Raw genomic sequence first — 22,948 nt, forward strand, 5'->3', positions numbered from 1 at the left:
AATCGTCATGTATACAGTAGGTGTGATCAAAGCTATCTTGTTTACTTGCCACTAAATCAATGTCTACCCTGCAGTAGGATTCAGTTGTCAGTTTCGAACCATCTCTAGAGGTCCCATAAATCTTTTTGTTTAAAGGGGGTCATATGATGCTATTTTAAAGATCATTATTTTGTGTATTTGGTGTAACAGAATATGGCGACATGCTTTAATGTTCAAAAAACACATTATTTTTCAAATACTGTACATTATTGTAGGTCCTCTTTGCCCCGCCTCTCTCAAACACGTCGTTTTCAACAAAGCCCCCTCCTTTGACAAGCGCAGTCTGCTCTGATTGGCCAGCTGACCCAGTGATTTTACCATTTCATTTGAGAAAACTACCGTCATATCACATACACAGCAGCTGCAAGTTCTTCACGGCAACCCGTCAAAATAAAAGTTTAGTTTAACGTTAAGCAACTGTCAGAATATATTACTATTTAGCAATCTTAAGAATCAATGCTACTACTGCTAATAAATATTAATAAATATTTATTTTTAAAGGAATAATCACATCTGTTTTCTTTTTAATTTTAACAGTAAACCTCTGTTGTGCAGCACTTTGTTTGCCAAAAAATAAAAGGGTTTAATTTTCATTTGATTAGGATAAATTAAATTAATGTTTTATGCCTTCATCTGATTACCAGAAAAATTAAGAACATTTTATAGGGCCCTATTATTGTTTAAAAAAGGACCCACACAAAAAAAAGTATAGGTTTAAAATACAGCCATGTGGCTTAATTTCCTTTTATTAATTCACCATTTGTAAACTGATGTTTACTGTTCATTTTTTAGAAATATCAATAGCATTTGTATTAAAACTATATTCACTGAATGTATCGAATCGAATCGAGAGCTTGCGAATCGAAATCGAATCGAATCGGGACATCTGAATCGATACCCAGCCCTACAAATAGGCCAGGCTTATTTCAGTTAGTCTGACTCATTGTCAAATGATTTGGTTCCATAAAGCAAATTTAACATAGATAAACCTCAGCCACTGTGGCAACTTATGCTGGAAAACTAACCTGGTCCAGGGCAGGCTAACTGTCAGGGTAAGCTGAGTTCCTCTAACACTGACCAATAGGAATGCAATGATATTACCACTGACTCTCTCACATGTTATAGCCATGCAGCCTTTCTCTCTGGTTTTATGACAGCTGTACCTTATATAGTTAGCAGAACAGATAGCAGAACATAATCTAAAATTGCTCTTTAAAGCATTAAAATCACTGAATTAAAAGTTAAGATCACTTAAAAGTACGTTTTAACTGCTATAAGAAACACACATTAACTCGTCTGAGCTTAGTAATTAGGACTGTATTAGCTTACATTTTATTTACCCATTACAATAGTCCCTTTACAGTTACTGCTATCATAAAAAATACACTTATATGTAGGATTAAAATTCTACAAAAGGCACATTTAATGTCCAACAACAAATATTTTAGCAAAATGCATATTCGACTCGAGAATTATTGCGCTCCACCTGTTCAGCAGTGCATGCGTGCAGCAGCGCTCGTTCACTTGACTTTCTAACATTTACAGATGAAAAATATACTCGTGACATGTCAGTTATGCACGGTGGAAAACACAACATCTCAAATGCATTAAACCGCACAAATATATTCGCTGTTTGCCATGGTGGATCGATTTGATCCATGATCGACATTAAGGACTTTAATGCCTGCTTTTCCTTTTAATGCCTGTTTCTCAACTCACTTGAGAAACAGTTTAGAGAGGAGAAATCAATCTACATATAAAATATTGGTCACTTTCAAACAATAAAAGAATTAGCGCATCCACTAGTAATTATATAATAAATAGTTTTTTTACCGATGCAAGTATGTTAGAAACGATGCATTGCGATACAAATGCCAACGACTTTTTTAAATCGATGCATCGCATCGTTAACTTTTTTGCCGATGCACCGAGCGAATCGGTGAATCTTCCCATCCCTAATACATACATACATACATACATACCTTGCTATTAATGGGAAAAGTTTAAAAGCCGAAAAGCTCAGGATCCTCCATTCATCACCCTTCCTCTCTTTCTCTCTCTCTTTGTATTTTAAACTCTTTTTTCTATTCTTTCTTTCCCTTCTTCCAGTGATTTCATCCAATTTGGAGGGTTTTCGTAGTGATTATTGTATATTTCAACAGGTTTAAGGTCCATTAATAATTCTACTGCTAGACTGAACGATAGGATTTACACCGCAATGTTATTTTCCCAACTGGAGATGGAACGGGACTGTAGACGTGAGGTCAGAGTTCATTTGAAGTGTTGTGATGTCTCAATGTTGCTAGCGTGGAAACAGACAGTCTTTCGGTGACCCGTAATTGCTGTGCCTCAAAGTGGCTGCTGACAACTGTGAGCGCACGTCAGACAAAAACGAGAAAAATGTAATAATTCATTATCTGCCGTCCCAAGCAGTTAATGTGCTGCTCTACCTTATTTCCTCCGAGGTTTAACTGAGGGCTCTAATTACAGTCTTACACAGGAATTTTAATAGTAGCTTGTGCTTTAAGATAATGGAAACAAGGCCCCTGGGATTAGAAAAGATTTCCAAAGCCCAGAACTCAGACAGCCATGAGAAGAGGGGTCTGTAAAAGAGCCCTGTGTCTCTTACTCACCTTTCTCTAGCTCTCATTTACCGGTTTATTTATTTATTTTTTTTCTCTTCACTTTTTATTTTCTGACTCTTTCCACAAATATTGTGTAATTTGGCCTCCTTTTGCATTAGAGGCACAACTATCTTTTTTTTATTTTTTATTATAAAAGCTATTAGAGATTTTTATATAAAGTATTATCTAAGAAAAAATAAAGAAAGTAACTAAGTACATTTCATGCTAGGTTTATTTTTTGATTTGATTTGATTTGATTAGATTTTGATTAAATTAAATTAAATTAAATTTTATTTTATTTTATTTTATTTTTAACAATACATAACAGTAATAGTAACAATACAAAGCAGCCTGGAGAAAATAGAGCCTCACAAACCTCCAGTGAACAAGCCAAAGGTGAGAGTAGCACAGAAAAACTGAATGAGGGAGAAACCTTGGGGAAACCTATAGGCCCAACAGAGAGAGGTACACTGCCTCTGGCTGACATGTATTTAAGCTAGCAGTGTTTAGACATTGTTTGTCACTTGAGTGAAATTGTATTAATTGTATTAAAAAATGCAAACCTCATAAAATCAATAGAAAATAAGACTTCATAAAAGAGCTACATTTCTTGCCAGGCATTTTTTATTTTATTTTATTTTATTTTATTTCAGTGTTTAGACATTGTTAAACTTTAGTGAAATTGTATTAATTGTATTAAAAAATGCAAACCTCATAAAATCAATAGAAAATAAGACTTCATAAAAGAGCTACATTTCTTGCCATTTTATTTTATTTTATTTTATTTTATTTTATTTTATTTTATTTTAGACATTGTTAAACTTTAGTGAAATTGTATTAATTGTATTAAAGAATGCAAACCTCATAAAATCAATAGAAAATAAGACTTCATAAAAGAGCTATGTTTCTTGCCATTTTATTTTATTTTATTTTATTTTATTCGACATTGTTAAACTTTGGAGAAATTTTAGTAATGGGATTTAAAAAATCCAATAAGACTTAAAAAGAAATAATACTGACTAAGTGTTTCAGGCCCTTTACTTTATTTCTGGAAAGTGCCATATCACGCTATCCCTTCACCAATCCATCTTTCTAGTGAGTAAAAAGTGAGGAATCAATTACCTCACCAAGTTTGTAACCCTCAGCGGAGCAATTTATTTTCCAATCTGACGGAGAGAATGACTATAGTGAAGGAGAAAGCCCCCACCCCACTTTGTTTTCTCTTTTCTTCTTCATTTTTGGTCTTTTCCCTTGTTTTGTGTGCCGTATTTATCCCTTGGTACTATATAATCATTCCTGTGAACACAAATTTATGGATACAGGAAATTATTATATGCACGGATGCACTAGGATTTCATTGACTTAGGGTTCATTTGATATGAATAATTAAGAGAAAATGAGAATCTGTCTAGAAATGTTTGGATTGTAAATATGGGAGGAGATATTTTAAGAATCTGTGAATATGAACATGCATCGTAATGTTTGCATTTGGGCCCGGAGAGTTTAATATTGTAATAGCGGAACAGGTCGGGAAAAGGTGGTGGTTCTGGGGTTCGGGAGGAATGAGGAATCAGATCAGCGCTGATCATGACTTATGTAGCTCTTCGCTGACATCCAGATGGCCCACATGGCATTTTATATTCTTGTAATTATTAATATGTAACAATTTCACACATCAGAGAGTATTTATCTGTCAAAAAAAAATAAGTCAGTGAGGATCTCAATTAGAGTGACAGTCAAATTTGAACATAAGTTGAACTAAAAGTAATATAATTAAAATAAATTTATCAGTGAATATAAAGCATGGATAAACAGCATATTATATGATATGATATTATATATTATATTATATTATATTATACATTACACTACACTACACTACACTACATTACATTACATTACATTATATTATATTACCTTTATTTTATGTAACCCCAAGGAAATTATGGCTTTTTATTAGAAAAGCTAATATTTTGCATGGATAAGCAGCAGTGATTTGTTTTTATTTTATTTTGTTTTGTTTTTTGTGTTTTATTTTATTTTATTTATTTTGTATTTTTTGTTTTATTTTTTATTTCATTTCATTTTGTACTTTATTTTATACATTTTTTAGTTTATACTTTAATTTAATTTGTTTTATTGTATATATTGTTATTTTGCTTTATTTTTATTCTATTTATTTATTCGTTTTTATTTTGGTTTATTTGTATTTTATTTTATTTTCTATTTTATTTTGTACTTTATTTTTATTTTATGTACTTTCATTTCATTTAATTTCCCCTAGAAAATTATAGCCTGTTATCCGAAAAGCTACTCTGTTTTAAATATAGTTACGTTTCTTAACTCCCGCCAACACTAATTGTGGGTTGATTCAAATTTAACCAGTACTGTATCTTAACCCTCCCGTGCATCAGGGACGTCGACCGTGACCCAGATTCTAAAGAAACTGAATGGAGACGTTAACAGAAGCCTGACCTTTAGATGACTTGGAAGAATTTCCTCATTCTTGCTTTATGCTCATGCACATTTTTGGTTCCTAAACAGAGTTCTGTCTGATTTGGTTTCCCAGTGCATCATCTTTCAAAATGTTGTTTACATTGATGTTTTGGGGAGGCAGTTACATTAGAGGCTGGCGACATCCGTTTGCTGGGAAACCAGATTCCAAATCATATGTGAATGATTATGACAAACTGCCGAGAAACTGGAAATATGCTCGTAAACAGAATATTTACAGTTTAGAGTGAAATATAGAGGAGAGCAAAGGAGATCTGAGGGGATAGTAGAAGAGAGGGATGAGGTGAGGAGAGGAAAGGAAAGGAGAGAGGCGAGGAAAGTGAGTGTAACGGCCGCTGAGTCAGCCAGTCTGGGGTCAGATCCTCAGCACCCATCTGTTTGTAAAGAGAAAAAAGTTTTTTAAGAGAACTATGAGAGAGAGATGATGATTTATATGTGGCAAGCTTTCTGAGGTGGAGTGTGTGTCCAGACCACAAACTTGGCTGAGACAGACTGAGGAGACATACAGTATATAGCAATGCTCAGTTCAGAAATGTCCATTGCTACAGACAATGTGTTTGTTTGTTGTTGTTTGTTTGTTTGGTGGATGTAAATTCCATTTACAACTTCCAGCTGGCACTTCCAGCAATCTTCAAATGCAAAACATAAAATGTTGGATGTGCCACATATTAAATCTCACCGTCTCTCCCTTTTTCCTGAGGGTGTTGTGGGTTAGTAATTAATCATCTGGGCTGGTAACTGAAATTATGAAATTAATATGAAATAAAATCCAGATGATTTTTTATTTATTATTGTTATTTTTTTGAAGAAAGCGTTAGTTGCAACAGAAATGTTTTGGGTGTTTTTGATTAAGTAATATGTTTGTTCATTTAATAATATAAAAATTATATAAATATTCAAAAATTGTTTTATTTTAATAACAAATAATGACAAAAACAATTATAAAAAAAGTTTAAAAATATTTTTTCTTAAAATTAAAAAAATTAAATTTGGAAAAAAGTAATAATAAAAAAAGTAAAAAGTAATTAGTTGCACAAAACCAGTTTAAAATAGTTTCAAAATATGATTAATAGAAGTTTTTTTTGAACAGTCTGTTTATTGAGATGTGACAATATGTTACAGTAATACAACAATATTGTAGTTGCTTCTTTTTTACATATGAAAGCAAGGAAAAAAAAAGAAAAGTAAAACGGCACAGGTTATTTCAGATAGTAACATGGTATGGGAATTTGAGAATACAAAGCATACATGCAGGCATACAGTGATTAATATAAGTTGCATATATTATAAAAATGATATAAATATTTTTAAAATATTGTTTTATTTTATTAACTGTTGTTCTTAAGAAAAATAGTGTGAAACTAATAGTGTTGCACAAAACTTCTTATATTATTTTGTGTTTTGTGTTTTTTGTTTTGTTAAATTAGGAAAGGAATCAACCTATCGATGTCTTATAGTTGTCTTTGTTCTTTTAACTTGGATGGAGAAAGTATTTTAGCTATTTTTTATCACCGGAGATTCTCAGAATTGTGCCATCGATGTACGGCACACGTAATCAAGTTAGTAGCGCTGTGGGTCTGAAACTGTTTGCTCTGTTACGAGAGTAGAATGCATGTGGAGATGCAAAGTTCACAAACAGATCACACACACACACACACACACACACACACACAGAGATCATTAATCAGCTGATTGTGTATGTGTGAGTATCAGCGTGGCAACAGTGAAGCCAAACAAAGCAGCCAGAGAATCACAGTTCAAGCACACACTCAAGCCAGACCTACATGAAAAACAAGCCACTAACTGAACAGTGAAGCTGGCTTCTCCTCCCATACTGGCACAGCCACGGCCTGATTCTGAACACTGTTTAATTCAACACCACTGAGACGTTCTCTGATATTGTTCTAACAGTGCTGGCATTTAAAAAATAATTTTGGCATTTCCTTTTTTAAAATGTGAAGCAGCGGTTAGATGCATTTTCTTTTGCAGTAGAAACATCAGTGTTCCTCTGTCATTGGCTTTGACAGTCTGCACATTCCCACCTGATTTAGATCAGTTTGGATTGCTGGAAGTAATTAAAGTGATGTCTGTCTGTCTTGTCTTGTCTGGTCTGGTCTTGTCTTGTCTTTTCTTGTCTTGGAGTTTTGGGCAAGAGAGCACTGAGAAAGTTGCACTGCCTCTGGAGCAGATTCTTACATCAACAGACTTCATCACACACCATCACCACACCATGCAACTCAATACTCCCCCAGAGAGAGACTTACACAAACATGACGACTGAAGGAAAAGTCTGTCTTTAAAACAGACAGTCCTCTGAAAAAGATATAGATCGAGCGGTTGGCACATATAAAGATCACATGCTTTAATTAGACTTCCTCATAGCGCACTGTAGTAAAACTGCAGCCAAATACCCGCTACCAACCACAAATACACAGTCAGTCTGTTACCCAAGGCCAGGCTCTCACAGCTCCCGCATGTGTCTTCCTCTGAGACTCCATCCACGTGGGATAAAGCACCGTTCAGACCCCGTCTAATCACACCCGGAATGTTTCACACACTGGCATTTCACAGATATTACAAGGACGGACAGGTGCACGCATACTCGCCAGACAAGAGCAAACTTCTGCTTTCAACAGTAGGTAATTGAGTAACAGTTGACCAGTGGAACTACCCATTGTGTTTAGCGTCACAGATCAGGGTGTCGCTGAGGTCACTTCTGCCTCTCTCTCACATACGCATGTTTAATGCCTATTTTCACATGCTTTCGATTCTTTAAAATATCTGTGTTTTCGCTTAAGACTCTGGCGTTTTGCTGTAATGTGGTGTTATAAGACACTGAGGGCCATTATTCTAGATGAATACTTGTTAAATATAGTTTTACCCCAAGGAGCAGAACAAATTGTTCAAAAATATCTCCATTAATAATAATATGTTATGGATACTAAGGAACAAGTTTACTTTTTTGCCTATCTAAATAATAGCTGCACTATAAGCCTTATAGTGGTGAACTGAGACAAATTGCTGATGAACTAATATGCTTCAATGTCTTCAACCAGTTCATATAATATATATGTATGTATGTATGTATATATGTGTGTGTGTGTATGTATATGTATATATATATATATATATATACATACACACACGCATACATACATACATGAGTGTATCATCACAATAATATTTTAGCCAGTTGATTTGTAGAATCCACATAAAAGCCCTGTTGTGATAGTATTGGCAGAAAATGTTAATTATTTTAAATAAGGCATATTTTCCCCTTTCCTCAGAAACCCTATAGAAATGTACCTACCAGCAGGAAAACAACTTTAAAAAGCCTTTATTTACCATCATTAGAAGCCTTTTTTGTTTAAAATAACCCCAAAGCTTACACCACATTGGTGTAAGTGCTACATAAGAATAGTCAGTACAGGGCAACAATTGTCCTGGCATCTGAGAGTTACGAAATGTGGATAAAATGCATTAATTTATACCTTGTATTGACACATTGGATGATTGACATTGACAGGTGAGTTAAGTGTCGCAGAAGTCACCTGTCAGTCATCCACTGTACTAAAAAAGGGTTTTCAGAAAAGATAAGTGTTTACACTACAAATGTGTTTTTGACCACCTCTGAGTGTTGATAAAATGAACAAATCTCAAAACATTCTGCGCCCCATTTACAGGAGAAGGAGATCTGGAGAAGGCCATTGGGTTCATTCTGGGCCGCAGACATTTAGTTTTTACCATCAGATCGTCTGTCATGTTTTAGAGAGAAGACTTTGCGGATTTATTGAGTTTTTATTAACTTATAAAATTAGCCAAGCCTTACAGGAAAAAAATTCCCAGGCTTTCTGAATGTAAAATAATTTGATACTGGGAAACTTCCGGAGAGAAATTCCATCCATGCATAAAGAAGCTCATGTAACTGCCTGAATCTCAGATTAAAAAGAGTTTCTTTTCACTTAAATATGATTTTTTTTTTTTTTAAATATGTAGAACTGCAGCTGATTTCTAACCTCAATTACATAAAACTGATTAGGATGAAGAAAAGAAATGATCCGTGGAACAGGATAAAATACATGACGGTTCAAGGATAACCGTTGTGTATTTGAGAAACTCTGTCCAAAATCCACCGCTGGGTTTATTTGTGGGGAAACGATGGTTCCCATGCTGTTCGTCAAAAAGAAGGATGAAAAATATTTACAATAGAGGGTAAATCAATAAACTACACAGAATACAACAAAATCAAAACACAAATATTTTCCCAGCACTCCCACATTTTTGGCCGATATCCATAATGCCTCATTCTCTTTAGGCTCAAAGACACTGATTCGGTTTATTATTATTCATTAAAGCTGATATTTAACACATGTCAGTGTTTAATAATGTTTGCACAAGCTCTTAAGTATATTAAATGTACTTATATCAGGTATCTTAAATATACTGTTGTTTAATAAATGCTTTAAATGTTATTTTCCTTTAGCCTGGTATGTGTCCAGAAATATATCTGATTCTTACGGACTCTATGTGTGTGTGTGTGTGTGTGTGTGTGTGTGTGCATGTTTATGTGGTTTATGAGGAAACAAATTTGTATAATAACATGGGTATGACATAGGTATTACAACGAGAAGGTGATTTATGAGGACATTTTCAGTGTCCCCATGTGTGTGTGTGTGTGTTTTGAGAGAGCTGCTATTTGTGGATCTTGAAATAAAACTTATATAAGTTTACTAACTTGTAGTGAACAGATTGATTTAAAGACACTAAAAATGGTATTTTTAGTTTTTATTCAGGAGAATGAAGCTAAACTGTAAAGTATGTGGAGCAGATGCAGTTTCATTGTTGGGTCTGAATCAAACCCTGAGCCCATTTGTGTGGTAGTCTAGTCATTTCTTTGCATACAGTGGTAAAGGCCCATCTCACTCTCAGATATTTTTAGACATTTTTAGATTTTACTTTAGACTTAGATTTAGTTATTTAGGATATTTTGTCTATAAATGAACTTTTCTACTAGAGAAGGCCATCCGTTCCGACCAAGTTTTCCAGTTTTTTAAGTCATTTTAGCAGTTTTGTTTTTGAGGACTTTTTAAGAAATTGGACATTGCAAGTGTAACAAAACATTGCCCTGATGACCCAAATGTTCTTCATATCATCCTAAAAAATGTACATGAAATGTATGTCTTTTGACTTCAAAATATCACTTTAAATTGTCATGTTACTTGCCATTTCTGTAATTTCTTTAGTGAAAATTGTTTCTACTGTCAGAAAAAAAGGTACAAAGCTGTCACTGGGACGGTACACTAAGGTACAAAAGCTAAAAGGCCCTAAATGGTGCATATTTTGTACCATATTAGTATCTATTCTAAAGTGTACATATTAGGACCTTTAGAAAAGAATACTGCCCCAGTGACAGTTTTGTACCTTTCTTTCCAATCTTACACCATTTCAGTGTATTTATCCTGCAGAGTTGCACCTTGTTATTCATTCAGGTTGTAAAGCGAGTGACGGAGCGAAGATTGTCTTTTTCCTGTCCTCCGCCCTTATGTCCGAGCTCCCAGAGCAATGACAAATGATGCAAGAGATAAAGATTTATTAATGCCAAATAAAATTGTCATTATTAAAGGTGACTGATATGAGAGGGCAAAAACTGAGGGTAATCATTTGGATCGCTGTAGTCGAGTCTGCTTTGACTAATGGACTGGTGACGTCTGCTGGAGCTTTTAGTGGGATGAAATGCCATTGATTAAATGTGTGTTTGAGAACGAGGAAGACACAGAGGTGAAGGAGTTTAGATATAAAAGCAAATGCAAATTGAGATCCTGTGTTACAGCAATAGTCTCTAATGAGATAAACTGGCTTATACACAGACACACGTTTGTTTTTCCATCACGGTAGGGATTTTCCATTGACTTTTGTTGTTATTAGACTGAGCTAATTATATTTTTTGGCCCCTAAGCCTACACACGACCCTCACAGAATCCTTTCTGCATTTTTTGATTTTTATTAAGACGTTATTTCATTTGTTTATTAAGCTGTTTTCCTTGTGGAGGCCGTTGGCTGCTTCCCACAGTGTAACTGATTTCAGGTTTTACTATGCTTGAGGATATCTGATCCCCAAAATATAAGCAAAACCAGAGCCAGACACACATGCTCAAACACACCACACACACACTGTCTCTGTCTGAGGTCCTAATTCATTCATGGCTTTAATGTGATCTGTTACTGTCTCTGCTTTTCCATTAGTTTCATTTATCACAGAGACAAACACACTTGCGTCATCCGTTCGGTCTTCCTGAAGGGGCAGAGCATAACCCTCTCTCATCTGTGTCTCTCTGTCTTTCAGGTGGATAAGGTATGTGGTCACTCTTCAAATGCTTCTTCAACCACAGTCAGGACGTTTCCTCCGACTTCAGTCACCCCTCCACCTGCCAACAGCTCACAGGACGTTCCAGGAGCCGATAAGATCGGCATGTTGGCGCACCTTCACAGGTTAGACTGGATCCCAAGACTCATTTATTGAAAAACCCATTTTTACAGCTCTTTGCTATTTAAAAGCCTTGAGGTAGAGTATCATAGGTTTGTTTGTTTTTTTGGAGCCTGAAGGTCTGCCTGTAAATAATAAATTAGAGATGCACCAATATTTACATTTATAGGCCAATACCAATAATTGATATGACAACCAATATTATACATTTACTGGTAGCTGATAGGATATAGTTCATCTAAAACTATTTTAAATATTTTTAATTTTAATAAATTGTTTTAGAATCTATTTTTAATTTAATTATAATAATTACACTCACACACACACACACACACATGTTGTGTTTCCATGTTTTATGGGGACATTCCATAGGCGTAGTATGAACAACAAGAAAAACAAGTATGGTTTTTATACTGTACAAACTGTATGTGCTATTGCCCTACACCAACCCTACCCCTAAACCTACCCCTTACAGGAAACTTTGTGCATTTTTACTTTCTCAAAAAAACTCATTCTGTATGATGTATAAGCTTGTTTCCTCATGGGGACCTCAAAAATGTCCCCACAAGGTAAAAATTTACTAGTATTACTATCCTTGTGGGGACATTTGGTCCCCATAACGTGATGAATACCAGGTACACACACACACACACAAACACAAACACACACACAATTAATTAAATAAATAATGGATTTAAATTTATACAAAATGGATCTTTGTACTATATGTATTCCTTTATGTATTTATTTTTAATCCTGTTATCAATTGTTGACATATAATAGTCAAACTGTCCCATATTCTGAATTTTTTTAAGGGTTCATTAATGAATTTTAACCTGCTATCAAATGAAATGAAGCATCAAAACATTTAAAAAATGTGTCCCATCATTTCTACTATCAAACACACTTTTGCAATCTGGCATAGAAAGACATTGACATGTATATAAACATAACCTCTATTATCTGTTTAAATCAATTTAATCAGACCTATTCCAATAATAAAAGCAATAATATTGAACAATATGGCAATGACTACCGATATATTGTGCATCTGTATTAAAAACTCCTCTGCTAGGCCCATGATACCTTGCTGTCTGAAATAAGAAACACGTCATGAAGTGTGTGTAAATATATATGCAGGTAGACATGCTAAGGCCCTAAATGGTGCATATTTTGTACCATATTAGTATCTATTCTAAAGTGTACATATTAGGACCTTTAGAAAAGAATACTGCCCCAGTGACAGTTTTGTACCTTTCTTTCCAATCTTACACCATTTCAGTGTATTTATCCTGCAGAGTTGCACCTTGTTATTCATTCAGGTTGTAAAGCGAGTGACGGAGCGAAGATTGTCTTTTTCCTGTCCTCCGCCCTTATGTCCGAGCTCCCAGAGCAATGACAAATGATGCAAGAGATAAAGATTTATTAATGCCAAATAAAATTGTCATTATTAAAGGTGACTGATATGAGAGGGCAAAAACTGAGGGTAATCATTTGGATCGCTGTAGTCGAGTCTGCTTTGACTAATGGACTGGTGACGTCTGCTGGAGCTTTTAGTGGGATGAAATGCCATTGATTAAATGTGTGTTTGAGAACGAGGAAGACACAGAGGTGAAGGAGTTTAGATATAAAAGCAAATGCAAATTGAGATCCTGTGTTACAGCAATAGTCTCTAATGAGATAAACTGGCTTATACACAGACACACGTTTGTTTTTCCATCACGGTAGGGATTTTCCATTGACTTTTGTTGTTATTAGACTGAGCTAATTATATATTTTGGCCCCTAAGCCTACACACGACCCTCACAGAATCCTTTCTGCATTTTTTGATTTTTATTAAGACGTTATTTCATTTGTTTATTAAGCTGTTTTCCTTGTGGAGGCCGTTGGCTGCTTCCCACAGTGTAACTGATTTCAGGTTTTACTATGCTTGAGGATATCTGATCCCCAAAATATAAGCAAAACCAGAGCCAGACACACATGCTCAAACACACCACACACACACTGTCTCTGTCTGAGGTCCTAATTCATTCATGGCTTTAATGTGATCTGTTACTGTCTCTGCTTTTCCATTAGTTTCATTTATCACAGAGACAAACACACTTGCGTCATCCGTTCGGTCTTCCTGAAGGGGCAGAGCATAACCCTCTCTCATCTGTGTCTCTCTGTCTTTCAGGTGGATAAGGTATGTGGTCACTCTTCAAATGCTTCTTCAACCACAGTCAGGACGTTTCCTCCGACTTCAGTCACCCCTCCACCTGCCAACAGCTCACAGGACGTTCCAGGAGCCGATAAGATCGGCATGTTGGCGCACCTTCACAGGTTAGACTGGATCCCAAGACTCATTTATTGAAAAACCCATTTTTACAGCTCTTTGCTATTTAAAAGCCTTGAGGTAGAGTATCATAGGTTTGTTTGTTTTTTTGGAGCCTGAAGGTCTGCCTGTAAATAATAAATTAGAGATGCACCAATATTTACATTTATAGGCCAATACCAATAATTGATATGACAACCAATATTATACATTTACTGGTAGCTGATAGGATATAGTTCATCTAAAACTATTTTAAATATTTTTAATTTTAATAAATTGTTTTAGAATCTATTTTTAATTTAATTATAATAATTACACTCACACACACACACACACACATGTTGTGTTTCCATGTTTTATGGGGACATTCCATAGGCGTAGTATGAACAACAAGAAAAACAAGTATGGTTTTTATACTGTACAAACTGTATGTGCTATTGCCCTACACCAACCCTACCCCTAAACCTACCCCTTACAGGAAACTTTGTGCATTTTTACTTTCTCAAAAAAACTCATTCTGTATGATGTATAAGCTTGTTTCCTCATGGGGACCTCAAAAATGTCCCCACACGGTAAAAATTTACTAGTATTACTATCCTTGTGGGGACATTTGGTCCCCATAACGTGATGAATACCAGGTACACACACACACACACAAACACAAACACACACACAATTAATTAAATAAATAATGGATTTAAATTTATACAAAATGGATCTTTGTACTATATGTATTCCTTTATGTATTTATTTTTAATCCTGTTATCAATTGTTGACATATAATAGTCAAACTGTCCCATATTCTGAATTTTTTTAAGGGTTCATTAATGAATTTTAACCTGCTATCAAATGAAATGAAGCATCAAAACATTTAAAAAATGTGTCCCATCATTTCTACTATCAAACACACTTTTGCAATCTGGCATAGAAAGACATTGACATGTATATAAACATAACCTCTATTATCTGTTTAAATCAATTTAATCAGACCTATTCCAATAATAAAAGCAATAATATTGAACAATATGGCAATGACTACCGATATATTGTGCATCTGTATTAAAAACTCCTCTGCTAGGCCCATGATACCTTGCTGTCTGAAATAAGAAACACGTCATGAAGTGTGTGTAAATATATATGCAGGTAGACATGCTTTGAGCAAACAGACACATATACCCATTTGGCAAGTGTCTCTAAAGACACTGATTTAAAAATATGCTATCTGACATTTAACTAAGTGTCTTCAGACCAGTATCTTGAAGTTCCTCACAAACGCTGCAGATAGCCATCACTAAGTGGTAGGCTGGCAAGGATGGTGCTGTAACTGGCATTGAGACTGCAGGAACAGAGAGAGATAAATGGATTAGAGTTTTTTTTCCGGTGTGCAGGAGTCAGTTGAGTAGAGGACAGCAAACACTCATCACTGTACGGATGACATCATCTCTCTGCACTTAGAGCCTTGGAAATGCTCTGGCTGACAGGCCTGGAAATTTATAAATGAAAAATGTACAATTAATTTCAAAGAATAGCTAAAGCGCTCCATCATTGTTAAGATCAGAGGTCAGAACACAATGTTATACTTGGTTAATTAGAATAAATTATAATGGACTGCTAGGTTGTCTGTTACGTCCATGTTGAACCTCCATCGACATGAATAATGGAGCTCAACAGCAGGGTTCTGGAAGTAAAAATTCATAGTTCATTGTTAATTTTATGGATGAAATTTAACTAAAGACATTAGTAATGTTTTTGAAGCATTAAAGCAACATGAAACCCAGAATGATTCAATTATGTCATTAATTCCCTCAAAATGTGAAATACGTCTCTTTTTGTGTAATTTTTGTAAATACTTTTTGTTGTGATCTCAGTGCTTGGTGTGGTTAAGTTTTAACCCTTGACGTTTTTTTCTGAGGGAAAAGTACTTCCTGAATCCGCCTGGTTGAGTTTCATTGCTAGTGTGATGTAACTCATCTTTCAGGTCTGGTTTGCATGTGCATGAGTGATTTTTATTTCTCCATGGTCATGATTTTTCTCTCCCTTTCTCACCATCATCCCCTCCCCTTGTTTTGTTGCCCTTTGGTTTCTTCCATCTCTCTGTTCTCCCCTCCAAACTGCTTGCCTCGTCCTCCTCTGGACTGTTCCATTGTCTTGTACTGGGGGGTTTGACCGTTATCAGTTCACTCCCTCTGAAAACCTCCAAGAGCGATAGAGGTAGAACTCTGAAAAAGGTTGCACGGTAAGCATGAATACATTTACTAAAAAGTTGCATTTATTTCTGATTATCTTTCTTAAAAATTTGAATCTGTGTGTGTGTACTTTCCTTGAGTAATATAGGTTAGCTCCGCCTCTTTTTACCCACTTACTACAGTTACCTTCCCAGTTAGGGTGTTTTCACACTAGTGTTTTTAGTGCAGATCGGGTCCTTTTGTAATTACAGTTTGGTTTGTTTGGTTGCTGTGGAAGCTGAAAAGTTGTACCCAAGTCTGACTATGGTTCATGTGGTTTCCCATCTGATTCACATTTGGTATGAATGCAGTCTGGCCTAATGTTTGCATGTGACCCACTAATGTTAACACATAATTTGTTCGATATTGACTCTGGATGTTATTTAGAAACTGAAAACTGAATGTTTTTTAGAAATGTGGTCTGATGGGAGAGGGATCAAGTTGAACTTGGGTTCAAATCAAGCAAACAAACCAAAGTGTGAAAAACAGTTTTAGTCATTTTAAATTCAGGTTGCCTGATTGGTTCCTTACTAAGCATGTGACCCGTAACTACATACGTCCATGCCTTTGTCTCTGTAAAGGTTGTCCTTGAAATAAACATGTTTGGACAGACAATTTTTCATTTCCATCTCTCCACCAGATGCATCTGAAAGCGGGACAAAATGCACACACTCATTTAATTAATATATATATATATTTTTTTTTATTTTATTTTTTTTTTCATATACTTAAAGTAATACTATATAATTAAATGCTTAAATGTGTTCCTAAAACAATGGATTCTCTGGGTTCTATCTTTCAAATCATTTAAAAACCTTAATGTTTCACAGTGTTACTTATTATCTGCATGTGTTGTTAATTTATTGATTTGTGTTGTAGGGAGTTTACGGGGTATATCTCCCGGTATAAGTCTTTCTTCTCCATACTTCCGGAGACGTTGTGCGAGGGAGAGATGGGCGTCGATGAGCTCACGTGTTGGAGTGGAGATGACGTAGTCAAAAGGTGAGCCAATCAGTGTGTACAGATCAATTACTTTTCAATAGGAAACTCGTTTTGAGGTTAGGACAAAGTGTAAGATGGACTGTGTATGTGCGAGTGCACAACACATTGCGTTATTTTTAAAACTAATTATGTTTTTTCTTTTGACCCTGCTTTAAAAAATCACTTTCACAAAATCACAGACAAAGGTTAGTTTAAGTGTGTTTTTTTTTTCAGCAATGCAAACCTGAAGTTATACAGTCATAGGTTTGCCAGCTCCCATCTGGCTTGGGTCTGGTATGTGTATATGGGCTCTCAAGAACAAAGAAACACATCATTGCAAATAATCACTCAAGAAAGTACAGACGGAAAAGCCAATCGCACCCACAGAGCTCCTCCATTAACAAGAATTTACCTTTGGGCCACACCGACTGACTCCTAATAGATTTCTAACAAATCTGTTGCCTCTCAGACAGAAATGTTTACTTTGAGAATGGATGTCTGAGCCAGACATCCATTCTCAAAGTAAACATTTCTGTCTGAGAGGCAACAGATTTGTTAGAAATCTAGCAATTTCATGCCTCAAAAGATAACTCACCCTAACAACCAATGACAAACGACTTAACTGATGTAAGGTAACACAGAGGATTGCTGTTGCATTAACAGCCAGGAGACATTGAAGTTGCCAAGTTTTGATTTCTTTATCTCTCTCTCTCTCTCTTGCCAAATTCTTCAAGTTTTTGTCTCAGAGTGATTTGGGGTAGTTGCACAGCGCCAAGGCTGTTTTGTGGTGTTTGTGGCCCAACGAAAGTCTCTTTCTCTCACATCCATCACTCTCTTGTTCTCAGAGAGGTCACACGGCAAATGACGATCTGTATTTCATTTGCCTGCTGGCTTCACTTCTTAAACACCATCAGCAGAACATGCAATTATGACAATATTCTCTCTTTCTCTCCCTCACTCGCACTCGTTCCGTCCCCTCATACCCAAATGTGGTTGCCCTACCTCCCATCGATCTCTATAGCAACCAACCAAATTCTGGCCATCAACAATGCAGCGCAAAGGAGAAAGACTGATAGAAATAATCTGTATATGGCTCTCCTCCATGTTAATGCCTTTATTAAAAGTAGGCTACTGGTGGTACCATAGTGTTAGATGGTAATATTATGGCATACTATGGTACTGAGTGATTTGTACTGTGGTGATATTGGTCAAAAGTATCAGCTTTATAGAACACACTGTATTTTTTAAGCTTGTGCTTTCTGTGAGCTTGTGCTTTCTGCTTTCTGGGGGGAGGAAATTGTGCACTGGTGAATCGTTCCCATAAGACCGGGCATGTGTATTAAAGCAAACAGGGTTGATTTAGATTTCTTGTTGACTTGGAGCAACATGTAAGGACTGTGATCTCCACTTAAAACGCTACTTTACGCGAACTCTACTGCAGTCCAAAAAAGACTCAATTAATCAGTCTTTGAAATTTGGCCTAACAATCTGTGTTTCCACCAGAACAGTCTGTCTACTAGCGAGATGCAGAAGAGAAAAAATACAAGATATTTGTTACATTTTGTGCCTATTTGGAATTGACTAGACTTGTTTAGACCAGCTAGAAAACTTTTTTATAGTAGTTTTAGCTTTTTAGCAGTTCACCTTAAATCACCCAGGGTCTCTGTGACTCGCTTTGGATGCTCTTTCACATTTGGGTTGGTGTTACTCCACTTTGTATCCTGCTAAACGTTCATATGTTGATCAGATGGGTACTGTAATGTAGTGGCTGAGGCTATAAGTTCAAATCACACAAGGGACAGTCTATAAGCCATCAACGCAGTGTTCTTAGGGACAGTTCCACTTGAGTAAAGTGTGCTATAAGTGAGTCATTTTGTATAAAACATATGTTGCAAGACTGCTACTTAACAGTTTCTACACAGCAGATCTTCCCTCTCCACTCTGGACACCAAACTAGACTGGTGATTAGAGTGATTGATAATCTCACATTCCAGTTTAGATTGAGTTTAGATTTAGATTGATCACTTTGTCTGAGATTTGATCCCTGCTGGTCTCAGAACTCAAGTCCAAACTGAATAAGATCGAAGATAAGGTAACTCCCATGAACCACATTATTTGAAATCTTCCATCTCTGTATATCAGCACTGAATTCTGGACACAACTGTCAAAGGTAATCCATTTCATGCTTTTAAGACCATGATTTAAAAAAAAAAAAAACCTTCAATGTAAAGCAGAGCACTGGTAAAACATCTACTTTACAATATATACTATACTATACTATACTATATATTCTGTCCATCTTTTATTTTATACTTTGGATATATACATGCACACACATAATATAATATCTATTATAATACTACATAAATACATATAAAAAAACAAGATGTTTTGCCATTTTTACCAGTTGTCAGTGGAGAAAGATGCATTTTGCTAGCAGGTGACAATATTACAACTGCATTGGTTTCTAGCTCATTGCTTTTCTTGGTTATGGTCAGTTAGAGTAAAAACTGAGATGTGTTTAATCACTTTTTGTTTCACACTGAGTTTTGGGTGTTTGTTATGTATACTAAAAGTGGCATAGTTCACTCAAAAATGAAAATTGTCTTCATTTACTCACCCTCATGTCTTTACAAACCTGTATTACTCACTTTGAAACAAACAAAGATATTATGAAAATTTCTCAGCACTTTTTGTCCTTCCAGTGAAAGTAAAAGAGGTCTTTTTTTATTAGACACGGGCTTGGAACTTGGATCAGGAGTAAATTATGACAAAATTGTAATTTTTGGGTGAACTATCCCTGTAAGTTTTATTCATGCTGACAGTGATTTAATCGCTAGAGATCACTGTAATAAGTCACTGTACTGTTTTTTATTAAAAAGTAAATGAACTTCACTGTTTGCTCTCCCATTGGTAGTCACTGCTCATTTACATGAAGAAATCAGCTCAAATTTATCACTAATATAAATTTTTCAAACAGTGGTAGCCAGAGAGAGGTAGCTAGACATTGATAAATAGACAAGATTCAAAGACTAATGTGAATCCAATGCAGTGAGCACCTCTGAAGGTGAGGGTCGTCCTGCAGAAGAATGCAGGGAGGTCTCTCAGGGGCCGCTGTGCTGAATCTGGGTCCCCCGCGGCCTGGAGCCGGAACAAAGGGCCTCCTGTGAGCTCTGTGTGGGAAACAGTGGAGGAGAGAATCCCAACGCCCAGCCTGGGAATGTGCCCTCTAAATACATGGAGCAAAACCCATACAGAGAGAATAAATATTGCACACACACATGGATGTCTCTTTCTCTGTAATTGTGTCACATTCGCTTCATCAGTCAGATGTACGTGAAGGTTCATGTTCATGCACAGATGACTTCAAAGCATGTCAGATGGGATGGTGATTTGATTTCTCATTTGTTTTCAGCTCTTTCATGCTAGGCTTCTGGAAATACTCAACAGCAGATATCAGACACGAAACGGCGACAATGCAAGCGTGTGTTTGTGGATCTGTCCATGCGTGTCCGTTCTCTGGTCGTGGTTCTGGAGGACTCTGGGATGTTTGGTCAGAGATTCTGAATGCCACAGATTTTTATGCCCACACGATAAACCAGTTGTTTACCATTCACACATCTGGAAACCATTCAGTCAGCCTGATCTGCTCTCTCTCTCTCTCTGCTTCCTTCTTTCCTCTTACTCAGTATATCAGTGACTTGTTCTGTCTCTTCCTCTGTGTGTGGCCCTCATCCACAGATCACACCACTGAGGCACATTTAAAGTCGTTTTTCTTGAGGACCGCAGTGGTGTTGATAATTCAGATTTTTTGTGTGTGTGTGGGTTGATGGAAATGCTAGAAATGGTGAGAAATGTCTTTCCTTTAGATTAAAACATTTGATTAGAGATGTTAGCAGATATTTATTTATTTATTTAATGGGAAATGATCTCAGTAATAATATGATCAGTAATCATAAATGTTGAATTTCCATCGTTATTTAATTTTTTATTTAATTTTATTTTTTTAGCTGAATAAAACTTTTAATACCCTAAATAAGTTAAGTTTGTAAGTTGCTTTGGATAAAAGCGTCTGCTAAATGACTAAATGTAAAGCAGTATAATAATATTATTTTTGCTATCAGTGGAGAAACATTTAGTTTTTGTAGTTTTTTTTTCTAAGAGATGAAAACATATTACAGCTACAGTTTTCTAGCTCCATTGTGTTGATAATTCTGATTTTTGTGTTTTGATAGAAATGGTGATGTTCAATATGATATTTAATTACTTTTGAGGTTATTTTAATACCAATATTAAACACAATATATGATGGCAAATTTGCATTTTATTTTATTTTATTTTGTGTTTTGTTTTGGTTTGGTTTGGTTTGGTCAAAGGACTACATGCTGTTTATAATTAGTTCATATTAATATCTATATGTAACTTTTAAGAATAATTTTTTTAATTGAATTGCAAAAGAGTGTTTTGGGTTTGGGTCAGTAATTATAATTAGCTTTATTTAAAAGCAATAGAAGTCTTTGGTATGCCCTCAATTGGATAACTAATTGAATTGTATATGTATGAGTGTGTGATAAGTGGTCATATTTAATAATGTAAGTCGAGACAGCTGAGTGCACCCTGGGATAGAGGACACCCGACCCATTCCCATGACCCACATACATACACTGTGGACCAGAACACACACACGCACAAGAAAGTTTTGAGTTGGTTATTGTCTTCGGTGGTCACTGCAGTGACATAATATGACAAATAGACAGAAAGTGAGTAAAGCTTTGCTTTCCATCACCTTTTTAGACTGTATTCTAAAGGGAGGGTGTAAAATTAGCTTTAATTGGTTGTTTTCATGGTTGATTAGACCTGACGAGAGTCTTTGTAGTTCCCTGTCTGCTTGCTGCTTTTTTCTGGCATCTATATTTGCTTTGTTCTAATTAACAACACTGTTCTCACGTCTTTGTTAAGCTCTGTGCTCTAGAACCCGTGAGACTCGCACGTTCTGGAACGTGCTTCTGGCGAAAGGACAAAAACAATCCTCCCCTTATATAAGACCCTGAATTTAATTATCTGAATCAATTCGGGGAGGGACATAGACGATTCTATTCCACATTTCATTCCAGAGACGCATGGCTGAATCAGATCCAATAACATCACCTCAGGGCCCTTCAGAGGCGATCCACAAGTTGTGTTGAAAATCAGAAGTTCGTACAAGAGATGGGCGAGACATTACAGACTCATCAACGCTGGGACTGTAGAGCAGACACTGAATTCATTTGGGAGTTGGTCAGTCTGGTTGGATTTTTGACCTCATAGAGAGAGGAAAAACAAGCGGAAAATCTGTTGAATGTGACATGGCAAGACAAAAAAATTTAAAAAATGTTATCATTTTCAGTTGGCCAGACCAGAAACATTTCCCCCGGCTAGATATTGACCACATGTTGTCGTGTTAGCAATTATTGAATGAATGTTTTGTTTTCAACCAAATGTATCTGTAAAGTGATCTTGTACAGTTCAAACAGACCAGCATGATTTCCCATCTTTTTTTTGACCTCATAGAGAGAGAGAGGAAAAACAAGCGGAAAATCTGTTGAATGTGACATGGCAAGACAAAAAAATGTAAAAAATGTTATCATTTTCAGTTGGCCAGACCAGAAACATTTCCCCCGGCTAGATATTGGCCACATGTTGTCGTGTTAGCAATTATTGAATGAATGTTTTGTTTTCAACCAAATGTATCTGTAAAGTGATCTTGTACAGTTCAAACAGACCAGCA

General features: G+C 35.8%; 1 protein-coding gene across 3 annotated transcripts in view; it reads left to right on the forward strand.

Moving 5' to 3' along the window:
- The window catches only part of gpc5c (glypican 5c), a 131,606-nt gene that overhangs the window by 41,874 nt on the left and 66,784 nt on the right, over window positions 1–22,948 (forward strand). For all 3 annotated transcript variants that reach the window (XM_016449325.1, XM_016449310.1, XM_016449318.1), the window contains 3 exons: window positions 11,521–11,666; window positions 16,152–16,211; window positions 17,080–17,202. In XM_016449325.1, the coding sequence (XP_016304811.1) occupies window positions 11,521–11,666; window positions 16,152–16,211; window positions 17,080–17,202 (329 nt within the window). The remainder of the gene's footprint in view (window positions 1–11,520; window positions 11,667–16,151; window positions 16,212–17,079; window positions 17,203–22,948) is intronic.

Source organism: Sinocyclocheilus anshuiensis, unplaced genomic scaffold (assembly GCF_001515605.1).
Source record: "Sinocyclocheilus anshuiensis isolate Anshui unplaced genomic scaffold, SAMN03320099.WGS_v1.1 scaffold850, whole genome shotgun sequence".
NCBI lineage: Eukaryota > Metazoa > Chordata > Actinopteri > Cypriniformes > Cyprinidae > Sinocyclocheilus > Sinocyclocheilus anshuiensis.